Consider the following 18,595-nt stretch of genomic DNA (forward strand, 5'->3'; position numbering starts at 1 on the left):
CCAGAGCTCAGGTGTTCAAGATCAGCCTGGGCAACTTGGTGAGACCTCGTCTCTACAATAAATCAAAAAAATATAACCCGGGCGTGGTAGCATGCACCTGTATTTCCAGCTACATGTAAGGCTGAGACAGAAGGATAGCCTGCGCCTAGCAGGTTGAGTCTGCGGTAGCCGTGAGCATGCCATTGCACTTCAGCCTGGCAACAGAGTGAGACTCTGACTCAAAAATGTATACACATTTTAAGAGATGTTATCTGTGTATTACCTTTTGAAGTTGAATTGAATTATGGTAGCAATGTATAGTGTGACGTTTGCTCAACCATGCTTTTGCCGTTTTCTTCCACTGTCCTGGCTGTCACCTGGTGACTCTAGCACTTTTTTGATTAACACCATCTTTTGAATGAACGTCATGCTTTAAATGTGTATACATTTTTTTGGCCCCCTTGTATTTTCTCACAATTACATTTTTTCAAAAACAAGTAATATAAAAATTTCCCTCAGTATAGAGATGCATAGAATAAAAAGTGCAAGTTATCTTTATCCATCTACCCTCAAGTCCCTCCCAACTGTGCTACTTCTGAACCTCTTCCCCCAGAGGTTTTGTGTGTATCTTTTTAGATATTTCTCTCCTAAGACTTTCCATTAAAAATATGTGTGGATTGAGTTAATCTTTTAAGTCACTTTTTCACTATAATAAATTACTTAACTAAAACAGTTAAGTAAAATAAAATGCTAAGGAGAACATCATTTGGGAACCGTGCATTTTTGATCTTGAAACAAAATTTACTATTTCAATTTATTCTCCATGATATATGTTCCTGGAAGTAGTCTGTATAAATGAATTATTGTAGCTAAACTACTTCAGCTCTTAATACATAACATAACATATAGGGAAGAGTACAGTGTGGTAACCTTAAGTTAGTTGTTCAGCAGAATGAGGCTTTACTCTTTTTTTTTTTTTCCGGTTGACCACTATTCGTCTTGCCTGTGTTTGTTCAAAGAGAATAAATAGTTCTTTGATTCTCTGGCCTGAGCTCCTGCAGGAGTTTACTAACTGGCCTTTCTACATCCATTGGCTTCCTTCGACCCTCTACTCCACGTCTGGGAAATTCAAAGTGCATGTCCCTTCATGTTGTCTTCTGCTCCTTTAGAGGCTTCCCATGCTTTAGAACGTGGAGGTCTACATCTCTAGTCACTGCCAGGCCCTGCAGCACTTGTCTCCATCCCCACCTCCCGCCCCCTCACTCCCGGAATTCCTTGATGTTTACCCTGTCTTTGGGGCATTCTCTGTTCTGTTCGTCTGGTTTGGGTCTGGTGCTCCTTTCCTTCAGAGTGCTTTTCTTAGTTTATAATATGTATGTTAGGGTGATGATTCTCATAAATATCTCTCTGTCCTGATGTCAGCTGCGTAAGTTGGGGATGATGTTTTTGTTTACCACTGTATCGGTCTTGCTTAGCACACGCTTGGTACTTGTTGAGTGTTGCTAGAAAATTTGTTGAATGAGCAGTTTGATTTTTTGTTTTTTGTTTTATAGAGCTGAGGAGTTTGTAGGTAGGGATTTGATAGTATCATAAAATTAACCTGCATAACTAGACTTCAGTGCTCTGGCAGTTTCGTTGTCAGCCATAACTAAAACTTAATTGTTCTGAAACTGTTTTAATACTTCATCCTTCTTCTTTGTTGGGGTTCTTCGGAAAATGAATTTATTTAATTTTACTTTTTTTTTTTTTTTTTTGAGTTGGAGTCTCACTCTGTTGCCCAGACTGGAGTGCAATGGCACACTCATGACCACCACAGCCTTGACCTGCTGGGCTCAGGCGATCCTTCCGCTTCAGCCTTTAAAGTAGCTGGAGCTACAGGTGTACACCACCATGCCCAGCTAATTTTTAAAAATTTACTGTGAAGATGAGGTTTCGCCATGTTGCCCAGGCTGGTCTCAAACCCATGAGCTCAGGCATTCCCCTTGCCTCCGCCTCCCAAAGCTCTAGGATTATATATGAGCTACCGCACCCAGCAGAAAATGAAATTGGACTTTGTAATACCCAGTAGCCTGGGCTTCCATTAAGAGGAAGCAAGCAGATCAGGTAGCTTTTTATCATCCTTTTGTACACGATGATTCAAAATGAGCAGATATAGCAGTTCCCGAAAATAAGAAACTTGAAAAATAGACTGTTCTCTAACTGATATTTATTTTAATTCCAGAACGTGGTCCAAGACAATTCCTGGGAAAGTTGAATTCTTCTCTAGTGAGGGTTCAGACACATCTATACCAATTCCAATAGTGCCACTACGGGGCGTGGATGACTCCTACCCACCCCAGAAGAAATCTTTTATGATGCTCAAGTACATGCATGACCACTACTTGGACAAGTATGAATGGTTTATGAGAGCAGATGATGATGTTTACATCAAAGCAGATCGTCTGGAGAATTTTCTAAGGAGTTTGAATAGCAGCGAGCCCCTCTTTCTTGGGCAGACGGGACTAGGTACCACGGAAGAAATGGGAAAACTGGCCCTCGAGCCTGGTGAGAACTTCTGCATGGGAGGGCCTGGTGTGATCATGAGTCGGGAGGTGCTTCGGAGAATGGTACCACACATTGGCAAGTGTCTCCGGGAAATGTATACCACCCATGAGGACGTGGAGGTGGGAAGATGTGTCCGCAGGTTTGCAGGGGTGCAGTGCGTCTGGTCTTATGAGGTAAGAACAGAATTCTTTACTGTGGGGAAAGCTGTTAATTTTGTCAATTAGTTCTGAATCTATCATAGGAAACAAGTGATCATATCTCCCTTAAGGGTTAAGATGATATTAAGTTATTATACACTTTTAGCTTTAGTTGTTTTCAATTTCAATTCCTCTTGTTACCTTTTCTCTTGACTTTTAGAGCATAACCTTTCATTTCATACTTTTGTCCTAACACCTTAGTTAATAAATAATGGCATTTGGGACCTAAAGAAAAGATATATGGTTTGCTGATGGTCACAGTGATTATCAGGAAAGTCATCTTGCCTAACTTCTGCTGATTCTACAGATGTAACTGTAAGAGTGCTGACTATTTCCCTGTCCCTGTTCTCCCAAAGGCCTGACTGTTCTCATCTGGTCATGATGACCTACACAGATTAGAAACTTACATGTATTGAATTTATAAAATGATTCATGATGTAAGAAAAAGCCAGTAGCATTTGGCTTTGCATTCATTTGAACCTTGACTTTTTGGTTAGTTGTAATCTGTGAGTTTACAATATAGTTTTTCCTTGCAGAATAGGTGCTGTGTAATTTCTGAATTAAATTACCTTGACACATAAATGCAACTTGTTGAAGAAGTCTGCTTGTAGATGTTTCCTCTTTAATAGTTCTAGAGAATATCAGCTAGCTTTGAACTTCTCTCTGTTGTCATTGGCAGATGTGTTCCTCCCGCAGTTGCAGCATCTGACAGCAGTTAGAGTAAAAAAAAAAAAATTGTTTAGGTTGATAAACTACTGGTAGTTGTAAGAAGCAGAGGGAATTGCTAGATCTTTTGCCCAAGAAAAAGAATGTACTTTCTGATGGGAGCTAGTAGCTCTTTTTTTGAGTTAGTTTTTTAAAGAACATACTTAAGTGAAGAAGCAATATTCTTGTCAGTGTTTGCTCCCACCCCCAGATTTGCTTTTAAATGTCTTCTAATCAGTCATTCTGTTTCTTTTGTTTGAACTTTTAGGGAAATGGACATTTTCAAATGTACAGGGAGTGATCTTCCCGTGATTTTTAATTATAAAGTCACAAGGATACATTTTAAATACTAAATGTGATCTGTGTGAACCGTTTAATTTCTGTGTGCCTTACTCTTTCCCAGTACATAGGGAATTGCTCACTAGGCCTAGGAGATCTCTCTGTTGTCACAGATTTTTGCAGTGAGGAAAGCTGTTTGAGGATTTCATGCTGTTTTAAGCAGAATACAACTGGCAGTATTTCTGCATTGTCCCCATCCTTAATTAAGTAATTATAACTGTAGCACATTTCATTATTGTGTGCTGGAATTGTGTAGAAGATAGTCCTACATTTGAGAGAGAATTTAAAAAAATATGTCTTGCTGTGGTCATGTTGTTACATACTACTAGACAGACACCAATAAAGCCAGTATCTTTTGTTGTTGTTGTTGTTAAGTTAGGGTCTCATTCTGTCACACAGGCTAGAGTGCAGTAGCATGATCATGGCTTACTGTAGCCTCAAACTCCTGGGCTCAAGGGAACCTCCTACCTCAGCCTCCAAAGTAGCTGGGACTACAGATAGACTCCACCATGCCTGACTAATTTTTTGATTTTTTTTTTGTAGAGATGAGGTCTTGCTATGTTACCCATGCTAGTCTAGTATCTTGAGTTTTATCAAAAACTTTGATCTAGCACTAGTACCAAGGTGTAGTTAGAAAGTGTCATTCTAGGGTCGCAGGGTTTAGAAGGCTACTTTGGGGCTAGTTTTCCTTTGATATGATGTAATCACCAAAGGTCCTAATGCCTTAAGAAAGGATTCCTTTACTTAACTTGTCTAGACACTTGGAGCCACCTTTTAGACTTGATGCATCCTGTCAGTGGCCTCATCAGCTAAAGGGAGCTGCTTGATGAGGAGGTTCCCTCCCTGAGTAGTTCCCTGTCTCCCTGCCTTGAGAGCTGATCTGGGACAGTAGTGGCAAGGATCACCCAGGAATGTATAGTCGGGGTGTGCCTGCTGCTTTGCATTTCTTTAAATGCCTTATGATAACTGAGCTTTTACTGAATACTGCAGGTTTGCTCTGCAGGGGTATGTGTCACATGATCCTCCCACCCACGGTGCCCAGAATTCTTTCTTCCTCTTGAGTTAGTTACCTGTGCATAGTCTTGGCCAATATTTCTGTTGGGATCTTGTCATCTTAATGGCTTTGTTGGAGTGCTTTATTCTGGTTAGAGTGTCTTCTCCCCGACTGTGGCTTGTCTTTTCACCTTAATTGTGGAATGTTTATTATATACAAATCATGTGCCTAAGTACAATCTAACTTATTATTTTTTTCCTTTATGCTTTGTGCTTTTGTGTCTTGTTTAATAAATTCTTTCCCCCCACAAAACAAATAAATTCTTTCCTTCCTTGAATCACAAAGATTTTCTTTTATATATTTTTCTGTTTGTTTAATTTTCACTTTATTCATTGTAATTTTTCAGAATTATCTCTATTGAGGCACATAACATCTTATTAGAACTTTGATTTCTTTGATTTTTTTTTTTTTTTTTTTTTAGGTGAGAAGCTGTACGTGCTTCTAACCTAAGTTGTTATTAGGATTTATCATTGTGTTCACCACTTAGGGGTGAGACTAATCCTTCATGTGATGAGGAACTTTTATTAAATTTCCTGTAAATCTTGTTTTTCCATTAAGGCTCACATTATGAGAAATTATTGAGGTGGAGTCTTATGTTAAAGACAATTATGTTCAGCTTTGAATCTTGGAAGGTACGTTTTTCACTCTGTTACAAACCTAGCCTGAAGGTGTAATTTTTTTTTCATGTAGAAATAATTCTTTGGGATAACACATAATTAAAATGACTTCTGAGGAACAACTGTCAAAATCATAAGTCCAGATTTATTACTGAGCTTGTTTTGACAATTGTTTATTTATCAGTAAGTGGTTTTAAAACTTTATTTAGAAATAATGTTAAACTCACAGAAAAGTTACAGGAGAGTGAGAGCATGAACCTTGAAGCTGTAAGTCCTGGAGAAGAGGTGAGAGAAGCCTCAGCCACGCCTATTAAAAGTAACACTGAAAGATTTGAAACGGTAATTTATCTAAGCAAATATAGTAAGTATTGGTGTTTTTTTTTGAATCGGAGTCTGACTCTGTCACCCAGACTGGAGTACAGTGGCACGTTCATGGCTACCTCAGCCTCAACCTGCTAAACACAGGCAATCCTTCCACCTCAGCCTTCCAAGTAGCTGGAACTACAGGCATGTGCTACCACGTCCAGCTGATTTTTTTATTTTTTTATTTTTTTCGATTTATTGTAGCGATGAGGTCTTGCCAACTTGCTCAGACTGTTCATGAACCCCTGGGCTCAGGCAATCCTCTCACCTCGGTCTCCCAAAGTGCTGGGATTATAGGCGTGAGCCACCACGCCCACCCAGAAGTATTCTACTATTCTAATAGGGAAACAGAAAGTTGACGTAAGTAACCTATTTATTTTAACCTTTTTTTTTTTTTTTAAGAAACAGGATCTTGCTCTAGCTCACTGCAGCCTTGAACTCCTAGGCTTAGTTAATCTTTCTGCCTCAGTCTCCTCAGTAGTTGAAATAAGAGGTGCACACCATCATGCCCAGTTAATTTTTAAAAATTCTTTGCAAGAGGGATCTTTCTACATTTTGTAGGCTGATCTCAAACTTCTTGCCTTAGGCAGTCCCCCTGCCTTGACCTCCCAACACTTTGGTATTATATTGTGAGCCACTATACTTGGCTTATTTTTAACTTTTTAATTGACATATACTCTACCTATGAGAAAGTGCATACGTTTTAAGTGTAGAGCTCAATGGATTTTTACATCTGCACACAGTTGGGTAACCAATATTGAGATCTTGTATTATTTTCATACAACATTTGACTAGTAGTGAAGGTGTTTTGGGTAGACAATAATGATGATTATTAATGAAATTCGGAGATAGGCAAAGGTAGATTTGGCAAATTTAAAATATTGTCTTTAATAGCTACTACTGTCACATAGGTCAGAATTCAGAAATGCAAATGGTTTGTAGGGATGTCTTCCCACCTCTGTCTCTAATCCCTGGGCTTCCCACCATGAGTCAGCCATCATGGCCTCTCCTTAAAGAGGTATCATGATATTATATACAAGCAATTAAATTTATCTCCCTACATTTGCATAAATGGTAGCATGTAATACATACTGTCTACATCTTGGAAGATTTTCCATTTGGTAAATAAAAGAACTTTATCATTTTAATGCACATTCAGGCTATTTCCAGTTCTTTCAGCAGTGTTTCTAGTCAGTCATTTGGCCCAAGGCTCTCCAATCTTTTTTCACACACATTGAGGAGACTGCCTCCAAGGGCTCAGATACCCCAACATACACACACACACACACACACACACACACACATATCCCCATTACGCCCTAGACCTGGTGGGATTGTTATCTGGGCTCACCTGGAACTGCTTGTGATATACCTTATACCAAAATACACCAGTTGTGAAGCTCTGAGTTAACCAGTAATTGTGACTAATTCAGAACTGTCATCTGAATTAGCAGGAAAATTGCAGAAGATTGAAACATGAATGTCCTTCTTTTTCTCTCTCAAGGACTTTAATGGAGGACACAGAGACCATTCTGTGTTCATGAAACAGTTGAAGATAAATTAAAAGTATAAAACCCTGTGATATTAATTTTAAATATAAAACGGTACAGGAAAGGGTGAGATTGTTTTTTTTTAATTTTTAATATGTGGTGTACAATTCAGAGTGTTTTTTTAATGGGGAAGATATATCATCAAGGGAAATTGGAGTTTATAGCAAAATATATAAAAAGAGAAAGTTTTCCTTCTTAGTCTGACTGGCTTATAAAGAAATGTTGAGCATCTGTGTATCGGAAGCCTGGGATTTTTTTTTCCATTTAATAATAGAAGAAATAATGTTTCTTTTTTAGAAAATTGTCACATTGTAATTATACCTATTTATTGGATACAGTTTAATGTTTTGATACATGTGTATGTTGTACAATAGTCAAATCAGGTTGGTTAACACATCTGTTACCTTATGAGAGGTTTTTGAATGTTCTCACCACAAAGAAATAATCTTTCTTAATTGCTGGTTTCATGGTGATGATCTGTATTATCATGGTGCTTTCCTCACTTGTTCAGGCTCCCCATTAACATCACCTACCTGAGAACTAGGCAGGCCCCTCAGAGGCTGAGCCTTATTCTTTTGTTCTGTAAGTTTGTGTTCAATTTCTAAGCTTCTGATGGATTAGAAGTGGCAAATTAGCACCCCAAAGAGAGGACAGCTATACAAGGACTGCATCAGCAGGGAATGGGGAAGGTAGGAGGAAGTGAAAAATTAGAGAAAATTAGACCATGAACAGCACAACTATCTAAAACCAACCATTGTGTTAGTGATTTATTTTTTTTTTCTTTTCTTTTTTTTTTTTGAGTTGGAGTCTCACTCTGTCACCCGGACTGGAGTGCAGTGGCTGCTCCTGGCCACCGCAGCCTCGACCCTCTGGGCTCCGGCGATCCTTCCGCCTCAGCCTTCCAAGTAGCTGGAATTACAGGCATGCGCTACCACGCCTGGCTAATATTTTTTTTATTTTATTGTAGAGATGAGGTCTCGCCAAGTTGCCCAGGCAGGTCTCGAACCCACGGGCTCAGGCAATCCACTCACCTCAGCCTCCCAAAGTGCCGGATTGCAAACTGAGCCACCGAGCCCGGCCCTTTTTTTTTTTTTTTTTTTTTTTGAGTCAGAGTCTCACTGTCACCCAGGCTGGAGTGCAGTGGAACACTCACGGCCACCGCAGCCTTCACCTACTGGGTTCAAGGGATCCTTCTGCTTCAGCCTTCCAAGCAGCTGGAACCCCAGACACATGCCACCACACCCAGCTAATTTTTTTTATTCATTGTAGAGACAAGGCCTCACCAAGTTACCTATGCTGATCTCAAGCCCCTGGACTCAGGAAGTCCTCTTGTCTCTGCTTCTCAAAGTGCTGGGATTACAGACTTGAGCCACTGTGCCCTGCTGTGTTAGTGATTTCTAATTTTATCCCATTATTGTTAGAGAGCATACTTGGTATGATTTCAATTCTTTTTAATTTATTGAGACCTTTTTTTATGGTCTATCCTGGAGAATGTTATCTGTGCACTTGAAGAATGTATTTTCTGCTGTTGTTGAGTATAGTGTTCTGCAGATGTCTAGTTGGTTTACAGTGTTGACCAAATCTTTTATTTTCTTGTTGATTTGTCAGTATTTTTTGGTCTGATGTTTTATTCATTATCAAAAGTGGAGTATTGAAGTCTCAGGTATTATTGTTGAATTGTCTATATCTCCCTTCAGTTTTGTCAGGTTTGGGGTTCATATGTACACATATAATACATATACTTTATATATATGTGTGTGTGTATTTTTTTTGAGTTGAGATCTTACTGTCATGCAGGCTAGAGTGCTATGGCATGATCATGACTCTCTGTAACCTTGAACTCCTGGGATTATATAGATGTATAATTGTTATAGCTGCCTGATGGATGGACTCTTTTATCATAATAAAATTCCTTCTTTGTCTCTAGTAACAATTTTTGTCCAAAGTCTATTTTGTCTGAGATTATTATTATAACCATTGTGTTAGTGATTTATTTTTTTGGTTCTTTTGGTTGCCATTTGCGTGATATATCTCTTTTCATCTGTTTACTTTTAACTTGTTTGTGTCTTTGAATATAAAGTGTATCTCTTATAGACAGCATATAATTGGATCATTTAAAAAATCCATTCTGCCAATTCTACATTATAATTAAAGTGTTTAATCTATTTGCATTTCATGTAATTACTAATAAAGGAGGATTTATGTCTGCCATTTTGCTATTTGTTTTCTATATGTCATATCTTCTTTGTTCCTGTTCTGCAATACTGTCTTCTTTTCTATTAGATATTTCCTAGTGTACCATTTTAACTCACTCTTACTATGTATTAAAAAGTTATTTTCTTAATAGTTGCCCTGGGGATTATGATTCACATATTAACTGATAATTTAGATGACAGATTAATACCAAATTAATAGTAAACAAAATCTTTGCTCCTGTATAGCTTCATTCCCTCCTCTCTCCTTTGTGTTGTTATTGTCAAACATTGTATCTTTATACGGTGTATGCCCATCAACACAGATTCATAATAATTGCTTTATACAGTTGTCATTTTTTTTTTTGAGTTGGAGTCTTACTCTGTCACCCAGACTGGAGTGCTGTGGCCGCTCCCGGCCACCGCAGCCTCGACCTGCTGGGCTCTGGAGATCCTTCTGCCTCAGCCTTCCAAGTAGCTGGAACTACAGGTGCACTCTACCATGCCTGGCTAATTTTTTTGATTTATTGTAGAGATGAGGTCTCGCCAAGTTGCCCAGGTGGGTCTCGAACCCGCGGGCTCAGGTAATCCACTCACCTCAGTCTCCCAAAGGCGCGGGATTATTTTTTTATTTTTTTGAGTTGAAGTCACTCACCTCAGCCTCCCAAAGCTCAGGATTACAGGCTGAGCCACTGAGCCCAGCTACAGTTGTCTTTTAAATCAGAAAAAAAGGAACAAAGAAAAATGTTTTTACTGTATTTGTGTAGTTACCCTTGTTGGGCTCTTTATTCATGTAGATTTGAGTTATTGTATACTGTCCTTTCATTTCAGCCTGAAATACTACTTTTAATATTTTTCACAGGCATGTTTGCAACCAGTGAATTTTTTTTTCGCTTATTTGAGAATGTTCTAATTTCTCTTTTACTTTTATTCTAACTTTTTTACTTTTGAAAGGTGGTTTTGCTGGCTATGGAATTCTTGGTTGATAGTCTTTTTTTTTTTTTTTTTTTTTTTTTTTTTTTATGAGTTGGAATCTCACTCTCTTGCCCGGGCTAGAATGCTGTGACAACCTCATAGCCACCGCAACCTTGACTTGGGCTCAGGTGATCCTCCTACCTCAGCCTTTGAAGTAGCTGGCATGCACCACCACACCTGGCTAATTTTTTTTTACATTTATTGTAGAGACGAGGTCTTGCCAAATTGCCCAGCCTGGTCTGGAACCCCTGGGCTCAGTCAGTCCTCTTGCCTCAGCCATCCCAAGTCCTGGGATTGCAGGCATAAGCCATCACACCCAGCAGACAGTCTTTTTTCTTTGAGCACTTTGAATGGAGGGTTTCTGGTGTCAAATGGTTTCTGATAAGAAATTAGTCCCTGGTCTTATCGAGGATCTCTTGTATGTGATGAGTTGTTTTTCTTGCTGCTTTCAAAAATCTCTATTTGGCATTTAACAGCTTGATTATAATGTATCTAGGTGTGAATCTCTTTGAGTTTGTCATACTTGCAGTTTTGTTGACCTTCTTGGGTGTGTGGCTTGTTTTTTTGTTTTTTTTTTCCCCCATCATATTTGGGAATTTTACAACCACTGTTTCTTTAAATATTCTTTTGGCCCACTCCTCCCTCCCTCCTTCTCCTCCTTCTCCTTCTCCTCCTTCTTCCTCTTCCTCTCCTCCTCTTCCTCCTCCTCCTCCTTCTTCTCAGTGTGAACCGTTTCACTGATTCTTCTGCATGCTCAGATCTGTTGATTTTTTTTTTATTTCAAAAATTGTACTTTTCAACTTCAGAATTGCTTTTTGACTCTTAAAAAAAAAAAACTTTGTCTCTTTATTCGCTGCTTTTTCCCTGTGTATGGGCCATAATTTCTTGTTTCTCTGCATGTCTCATAATATTGTGTTGGAAACTGGATGTTAATGTATTATTATTTAAATGTGGCAACTCTAGAAATCAGATTCTGTCCCTTCCCCAGAGGTGTTATTGCTGTTTGTGGTTGTTGTTTGTTTAGTTACTTTTCAGATCTAAATCTGTACAGTGTGTATTTTTTTGTATGCAGCCACTGAAGTCTCTGCTTGGTTTGCTTAGTTTGTTGAACAGAGATTATTATTTTTTTTTTTGAGTCTGAGTCTTACTCTGTCACTCAGGCTGGTGTGACAGCCTGGCACACTTATAGCCACTGCAGCCTTGACCTGCTTGGCTCAGGTGCTTCTTCTGCCTCAGACTTCCAGGTAGCTGGAACCACAGATACACGCCACCACACCCAGCTAATTTTTTGATTTATTGTAGAGATGAGGTCTTGCCATGTTGCCCAGGCTGGTCACGAACCCGTGGGCTCAGGCAATCCTCTCATCTCCATCTCCCAAAGTGCTGGGATTACAGGTGTGACCCACTGCACCTGGTGAGATTTTCTTAAATGCCTGGAACTAATAAGTTTCCCACTGTCTGCTGAGGGGCTCTGTGTACCTGTTAGTGTCTGTCCTCAGCACCCCCTTGGCAGTTGACAGCTCTGCCTTTGCCTTCACTTCCTGCTTGAGCAGCATCATAAGGTCAGCCAGAGACAAGAGCTTAGGCTCTGCTCAGGTCTTTCCTGTGCATGCACACAGCCCCACACATGTGCTTAATCTTAGAAATATGTTGAAGCTTTTCAAGATCCCATATGGACATCTCATTTCCCAGCTTTTCTTTTTTAAGCTTTTAAAAGTTAACATGTTTTTTACCCCAACTGTTAGCCATGCCTTTGGGCAGTGCAATATTCAGCAACTGCTGGTAATTGTTCTTGACTAAGTCTCTTTCCACACTCTGTGAGGCTACTTGCAATGGGAGAGCTCTGAGTCAGGACAAATAAAGACAGCCTTGCAAGTAGGGTCTTCCAGGGAAATACAGACAGGTCAGATAATGACAGTTCTGGGAACGAGGCTTTGAAGGAGCTCCAACCCCTCTCTGATCCCTCCAGTGGCTTCTTGGTTGCTGGTTTTCACTGTGAGTGGACTGTTGGTTTTTAAGGCTAGGGCAGATCTGGAAAATAGGGAACGGAAATAGAGCAACTTAAAATGCCACAAAGCTCACTGTTACCAAAATGTTAATGTTTTTCTTGTATAAATGCTCCCTGGATTACTGCAAACCTTTAGCTAATATCCAGAGTCCTGAAAAAGTTGCCTCTGACAAGTTTTGCCAATATTTTCTTTGTTTTTATGGGAGACAGAATTTTTGGAGGTCTTTACTCTGCCCTTTTTGTTGATGTCACCTAAGAAGATCTGTTATGAAAGCTTAGCTTTACAGCTTAACTTTTGCTTTTTATAATTAGGTGAATTATTCTGAGTATCCCCTTATACTCTGTTTAAGATGTCAGAGTATTGTGTCCTATAAATAAATTAGAAAGACTTTCCACCAATTAGTTACAGTGCTCACATGCATTAATTTTTAAAATAAATTTTGGACACCTGCTGCTAGCAAGACACTTCTAGCTGGGGACATGGCAGTGCAGAAAGCAAAGTGCTTGGTCTCGTATTCTAGTGGAGCTAGGTTGGGGTGCAGAGAGACAGACAGTAAAGAGAAGTATGTGTGGTATGTTTAGGACATAGCAAGGTGGCCAGTGTGACTGGAGTGGAGTGACAAGGCAGTGAGAAGTGAAGGGTGAGGCCAAGCAGCACCTATACTGAGGGGTGGCAAGCAGGTATTGAGCACATTCGTTTGGATACAAGCAGGTCAAACTTGAATTACGGTGCTTCCTTCAGCTTCATTCTTCACTAGCTGTGTGGTCTTGGGCAGGAGTTACCTAACTCCTCTGAACCTTAATTTCATTATAAATGGGTTAAGGTAGGGATTGCTTGTGGGGTGGTTACAAGAATAAATTGAGATGGTGCATATTACCTGTTATCATAGCTAGTGCTTAGGACAGAGTGAGTACTTGTGAAATGTGAGTGCGCTGGGGTGCTGTCCTCCAAGATCTGAAAAACGGAGCCATTCATAACTTGTTCCCTAAGAACTCTGCATAGATTTTGAACCGTATAAGCAAATAATTGACTATGATTTGTCATAACATAGTGGTCTTGGAATCCCTGTTTTTTGTTTTGTTTGTTTGTTTTGCAATTTAGAGATTATTTTGACAGACCCAATCAAAGTTTACCTAAAATGGAAGTATTAGTTGCTTTGGATCTGTAATTATTTTACTGGCAAAACAAAACCTTCTTTAGGTAAATAAACATCTCTAAAATGGTCTCACCGTTTGACATGTCAAAGTCTTGTGGTTGTGAGGGAGGAAGTAGGTCTAAAGACAAATTGATATGTCTTCAGAATGTTCAGGTTTGGTTGGAGTATGTTTAAGAAAGTCTAGGCTTTGTTTATTAATTACCTTTATTAGAATACCTAGAAGTTAATCACTAGGCATATGTAACATAGTATGCTTAGTTGACAGGAAAAGGGCTTTTTAGCCCATTAGGCAGGATTGATATATCATTTTCTTTGGATACAGTCCAGTAGCATTTCCCATATAGTTGAAATCATTGAGATTACAATGTCATTATCCCAATTCTTGTAACAGTCTCCCTTTAAAATGTACATCAGTATTCAAAGCACCATATGAGTAATTTTGAGATAATAAGAATAAATGATTCTTGAGTTCCAAGAGCTTATTATCAATATGTGAAAATGAACTAATATTTACAAAAAGTACCTAATTAATAAACCAACAGTAAGCCAGGACAGAATAATGTGAGCTACATGGGAAAGCACAGAGGGACCATGGAACAATTAGAGTGGGGCAGGATGAGCTGGGGGGGGAGGCGTGTGGAGGGGCTCTGATGGTCTGGGTCACCCCATTATGCAGAGGAGGCAGCTGGCATCCTTTCACATTTTTAGAGGTCTAGGGATGGCAAGAGCAATGCTTTCTAAAGTTTTTAGTTCTTCTGTTTAAACATCTTTATTGAACTAATAAGACTGGTGTCTGGAAAGTAACAAGTGAAGGTATGCAGGCAAGGCTAGATCTGGTGGTAATACTATTTTTTTGGCTAAGGTAGTGTTTGTTAATAGGAGATAAAGCTATGTAGGTGTTAGAGATCTGCTGTATGTCAGTGTATGTGTGAACTTCAAGTCTTAGCAACCTGGCCTTATACCAGGTTGGAGTTTCTCAGAGGCAGCCCGTCTGTAAGAGAGTCACTTGAGGTACTTGTTAATGAGCAGATCTCCAGGTCCCAAACCCAGAACCAGAATCTCTGAACGTAGAGTCCCGTAATCTGCACTGTTTACAGGCGTCTCTAGGAGTCTTATACTTGATGATGTTTAAGAATCATTGCTGCCATTTAACCCTTGAAATATTTTTTATGATCTGGTGATGTTTTGGCACTGTGTAGAAACTAAAGTTATGCTTTTGTTTATGGGGTTTTTTGTCTTGTTTTGTTTTTGAGTCGGAGTCTTACTCTGTCACCCAGGCTGGAGTGCAGTGGCACACTCACAGCCACTGCAGCCCCAACTGGCTGGGCTCAGGTGATCCTTCCACCTCAGCCTTCCAGGTAGCTGAAGCTACAGATGCACGCCACTATGCCCGACTGATTTTTTGATTTGTTGTAGAGACGAGGTCTTGCCAAATTACCCAGGCTGGTCTTGAACCCTTTTGCCTCTACCTCCCAAAGTGCTGGGATTATAGATGTGAGTGAAAGTGCCCAGCCCTATGCTCTTGTTAATTGACATCATCCTGTTGAGCCCCTGCCCTGCGTCCTAGAGAACAGAAAAGAACTTTGACTTAGGTCTTTACAGTAAGTAACGTATAGTCAGGATGGCGGGAAGCCAGACTTGGCACACAGGTGCCCCAGTCATATGTTTGATAGGTAAATGCTTTACATACATTATTCTTTCTTCCCTTCTAAGCCCTGTTCCTGGTAATGCATTGTGTAACCAGATATAGTCATGCATCCCTTAACATCGGGGTCATGTTCTGAGAATTGCATCATTAGGCAGTTTCATCATGTGAACATCACAGAATGGACATATGCAAACCTAGATGGAGTAGCCGAGAATGTACAGCCTATGGGCTGTGTGGTATAGCCCATTGCCCCAAATTTACAAACCTGTACAGCATGTTACTGTACTAAATTCTGTAGGCAGCTGTAACACAGTGGTACATATGTGTATATCTAAACATAGAAGTGGTACAGTAAAAATATGGCATTATAATCCTAAGAGACCACTGTCGTATATGAGGCCCTTTATTGACCAAAACATGGTTATACAGTGTGTGACTGAAAAAGTGAGTAGATGAGTGGTCAGCAGTTAATTCTGCCTCACAACCTGGGAAGATGCTATATTAGATGAGATGATGAAAACAAATAGCTTTTGATCAGAGATTAAGTAATATTTTTGAAATATCTCTTTGTCTCTGCAATTGATAATTTCACAAATGTCTGTTTATGTAGTCTGGTTAAATCTTTCTGTGCCCAATGACTGGTATTTTTAACGTTCACAAAGTCTTTGATAGTCTTCCCTCCTGAAGGTGGAACTTACTTTCCCTCCTCTTGACTGTGTGCTGGACTTGGTGACTCATTTCTGCTGAAGGGAGTCAGCACTGGGAACCTGGCAGACACCACCCTGACATCACAGTCATGAAGCACAATTGTATCATGTACTTTCTGATATGATAGGATGAGAAGGACACTTCACCTCTGCAGTAGTCTCCCCCAAATCCATAACCCCAGTTTAATCAGGAAAAATCTTCAGACACACCCAAGATGTGGCACCTTCCACAAGACACCTGACTGTTCTTCAAAAGTGTCAAGGTCATGAAAACCAAAGAAAGGCTGAGAAATTATCACAGAGTAGAGGAGACTAAGAAGACGTAATTGTTAAGTGTACTGTGGGGCTCTGGATTGGAAGAGAAAAGGGACATTAGGTGGGAAAACTGGTGAAATCTGAATGAAGTATGTAGTGTAGTTAATAGTATTGTATGGATGTTAATGTTTTAGTTTTGCTGTGTGTAGCGTAGTGAAGATGTTAACATTAGGAGAAGCGGGGTAAAGCAGTGGGATCTCTCTGCTGTCTTTACAACTCTTCTGTAAACCTAAAAGTAAAAACTGGTAGCACCAAGAGATGATCTAATTGGACACACAAATGATGTTGCTGTTTCTGCCTCTGTATTCTGGTAGCTACTCTGTGCCAAGGGGAAGCTGGGCAAAACAGCAGAAGACTGGATCCTCTGTAACTCTAAGTGGATATTGTGCAGGATGTGATTTTTAGCTTATTGACTTCCAGGAACACTAAGACAGAAAGGCCTTTGTGTAAGAGGGCTGCAGACTTCTAACCCTCATAAAGAGCTTATCAGTAGAGCAAGCTTATAGTGTACTGTGTTATTACTGTAAAAAATTTGTAATGGTAACCATTACAGCATAACTTTTCCCTGGCTAAAAAGAATTTGTCAGCATTCACTCAGCAATTTAATGCTCACGCTTGCTGACATCATGGTTAACCCTGTCGTGTGTGGCTTCTGTATTTTCTCTCAATGAACCCTTATGGGAGATGAAGAAATCAGTACAAAGTTGTTTTCTTTTATGTCTGGCACTTCTTTCTTTTTTTTCTTTTCTTTTTTTAAAATTTAATTGAAATCTCACTCCGTTGCCCATGCTGGAGTGCAGTGGCACACTCATGGCCACTGCAGCCTCGACCTGCTGGGCAAAGTTGATCCTTCCACCTCAACCTTCCAAGTAGCTGAAACTACAGGCATGTGCCACCACACCTGGCTAATATTTCTTGATTTATTGTAGAGATGAGGTCTAGCCAGGTTGCCCAGGCTGGTCTCGAACCCATGGGCTCAGGCAGTCCTCTCTCCTTGACCTCCCAAAGTGCTGCAATTATATGCGTGAGCCACCGCGCCTGGCCGGCAGTTTTTTCTAAAGTTTTTCTTTTTAGGAAATCTCTCCATCACAGAAAAGTAATTTCACATATGTTAACATATCTGTGCATTGTCCTGCAACAGCAGCACTGATTTTAAACACATAAAACTTACTTTTATTTAAAATGATAGGTTTATTTGAGGCAGAAAGATAAGTACAGTTTTATTTCTTTTTACCACCTGAGGAGTGCCTGTTTGATTTTTAGATGTTTACATATTGATTCTGTAATAATTTAGAATTCTGGTTATTTTATTAGGGGAAGATGAGCATGGATATTGAAATATCCTAGATAACACAGACATACTTAGTTTTTAAAAAGTTTTTAATGTATTTTAAAAAACAACTGTCTGTACCTGACATATAACAGGCCTTGCTCTAGATACGAGACTGCAGCATTGAACTCAGCAAAGCTTCTGTTCTTGTGATGTGTTTACTTTTTTATGGGGACATCAGAAATAAGAAGACAAATATAAGGGGAGGTGGGGCCAAAAATCCAGAACTTATTTATAAAAGAGTATGTGTTTATTCTTAAATGTTTGAACTTCAATCCCCTTCAAAGTACTCCCAGTTGGATGCAGTACACCATTGAGGCGCTTTTTCCACAGCTCAAAACTGTTGTTGAACTCATCGATTTTGATACTTTTTAATGCTTCTGCTATTTTTTGTTTCACCTCTTCCACATAGGCAAAAACGTTTCCCTTTGAGGACTTTTTTCACCCAGGAGAACAAAAAAAAAGTTGCTTGGGGCAAGATCAGATGAATGGGGGTGGGGCGTGGACGTCATGCTGTTTTTGGTCAAAAACTGCTAAAACACTCAGCTCAGTGTGGGCAGGTGTGCTTGTAAATCACCCATCATGAATGGGCAGAATCATTCAGAGACTCTCTGAAAATAATTCACTGAAACCAACACAGCCTCTCACAACAATGCTAACTGGTACACTGATGCCAGTGGGATCCTAGAACACTTACCTAGTGAGGGAAACCTGTACTACAAGGGACCGACCCTCCAAAATAATTTTTGGATCCCCTCCCATAAATAATGGCAGGTGGCAATAAATCGTCTGAGGAAATAAAAGCATGGTAAGTGGGTAGGCTGATGGAGGGGTCTGTTATAATTACAGCTGAGTGAGAGACAAACCTTGTTTATACTTGGGAAAGAACCAATTCAGGCAGCAGGAATGGGGTGT

General features: G+C 39.7%; 1 protein-coding gene across 1 annotated transcript in view; it reads left to right on the top strand.

Moving 5' to 3' along the window:
• The window catches only part of CHSY1 (chondroitin sulfate synthase 1), a 76,980-nt gene that overhangs the window by 13,945 nt on the left and 44,440 nt on the right, over positions 1-18,595 (top strand). The window contains exon 2 of the mRNA XM_008068529.1: positions 2,201-2,696. Within this exon, the coding sequence (XP_008066720.1) occupies positions 2,201-2,696 (496 nt within the window). The remainder of the gene's footprint in view (positions 1-2,200; positions 2,697-18,595) is intronic.

Source organism: Carlito syrichta, unplaced genomic scaffold (assembly GCF_000164805.1).
Source record: "Carlito syrichta isolate Samal-C Ts95f unplaced genomic scaffold, Tarsius_syrichta-2.0.1 Scaffold311144, whole genome shotgun sequence".
NCBI lineage: Eukaryota > Metazoa > Chordata > Mammalia > Primates > Tarsiidae > Carlito > Carlito syrichta.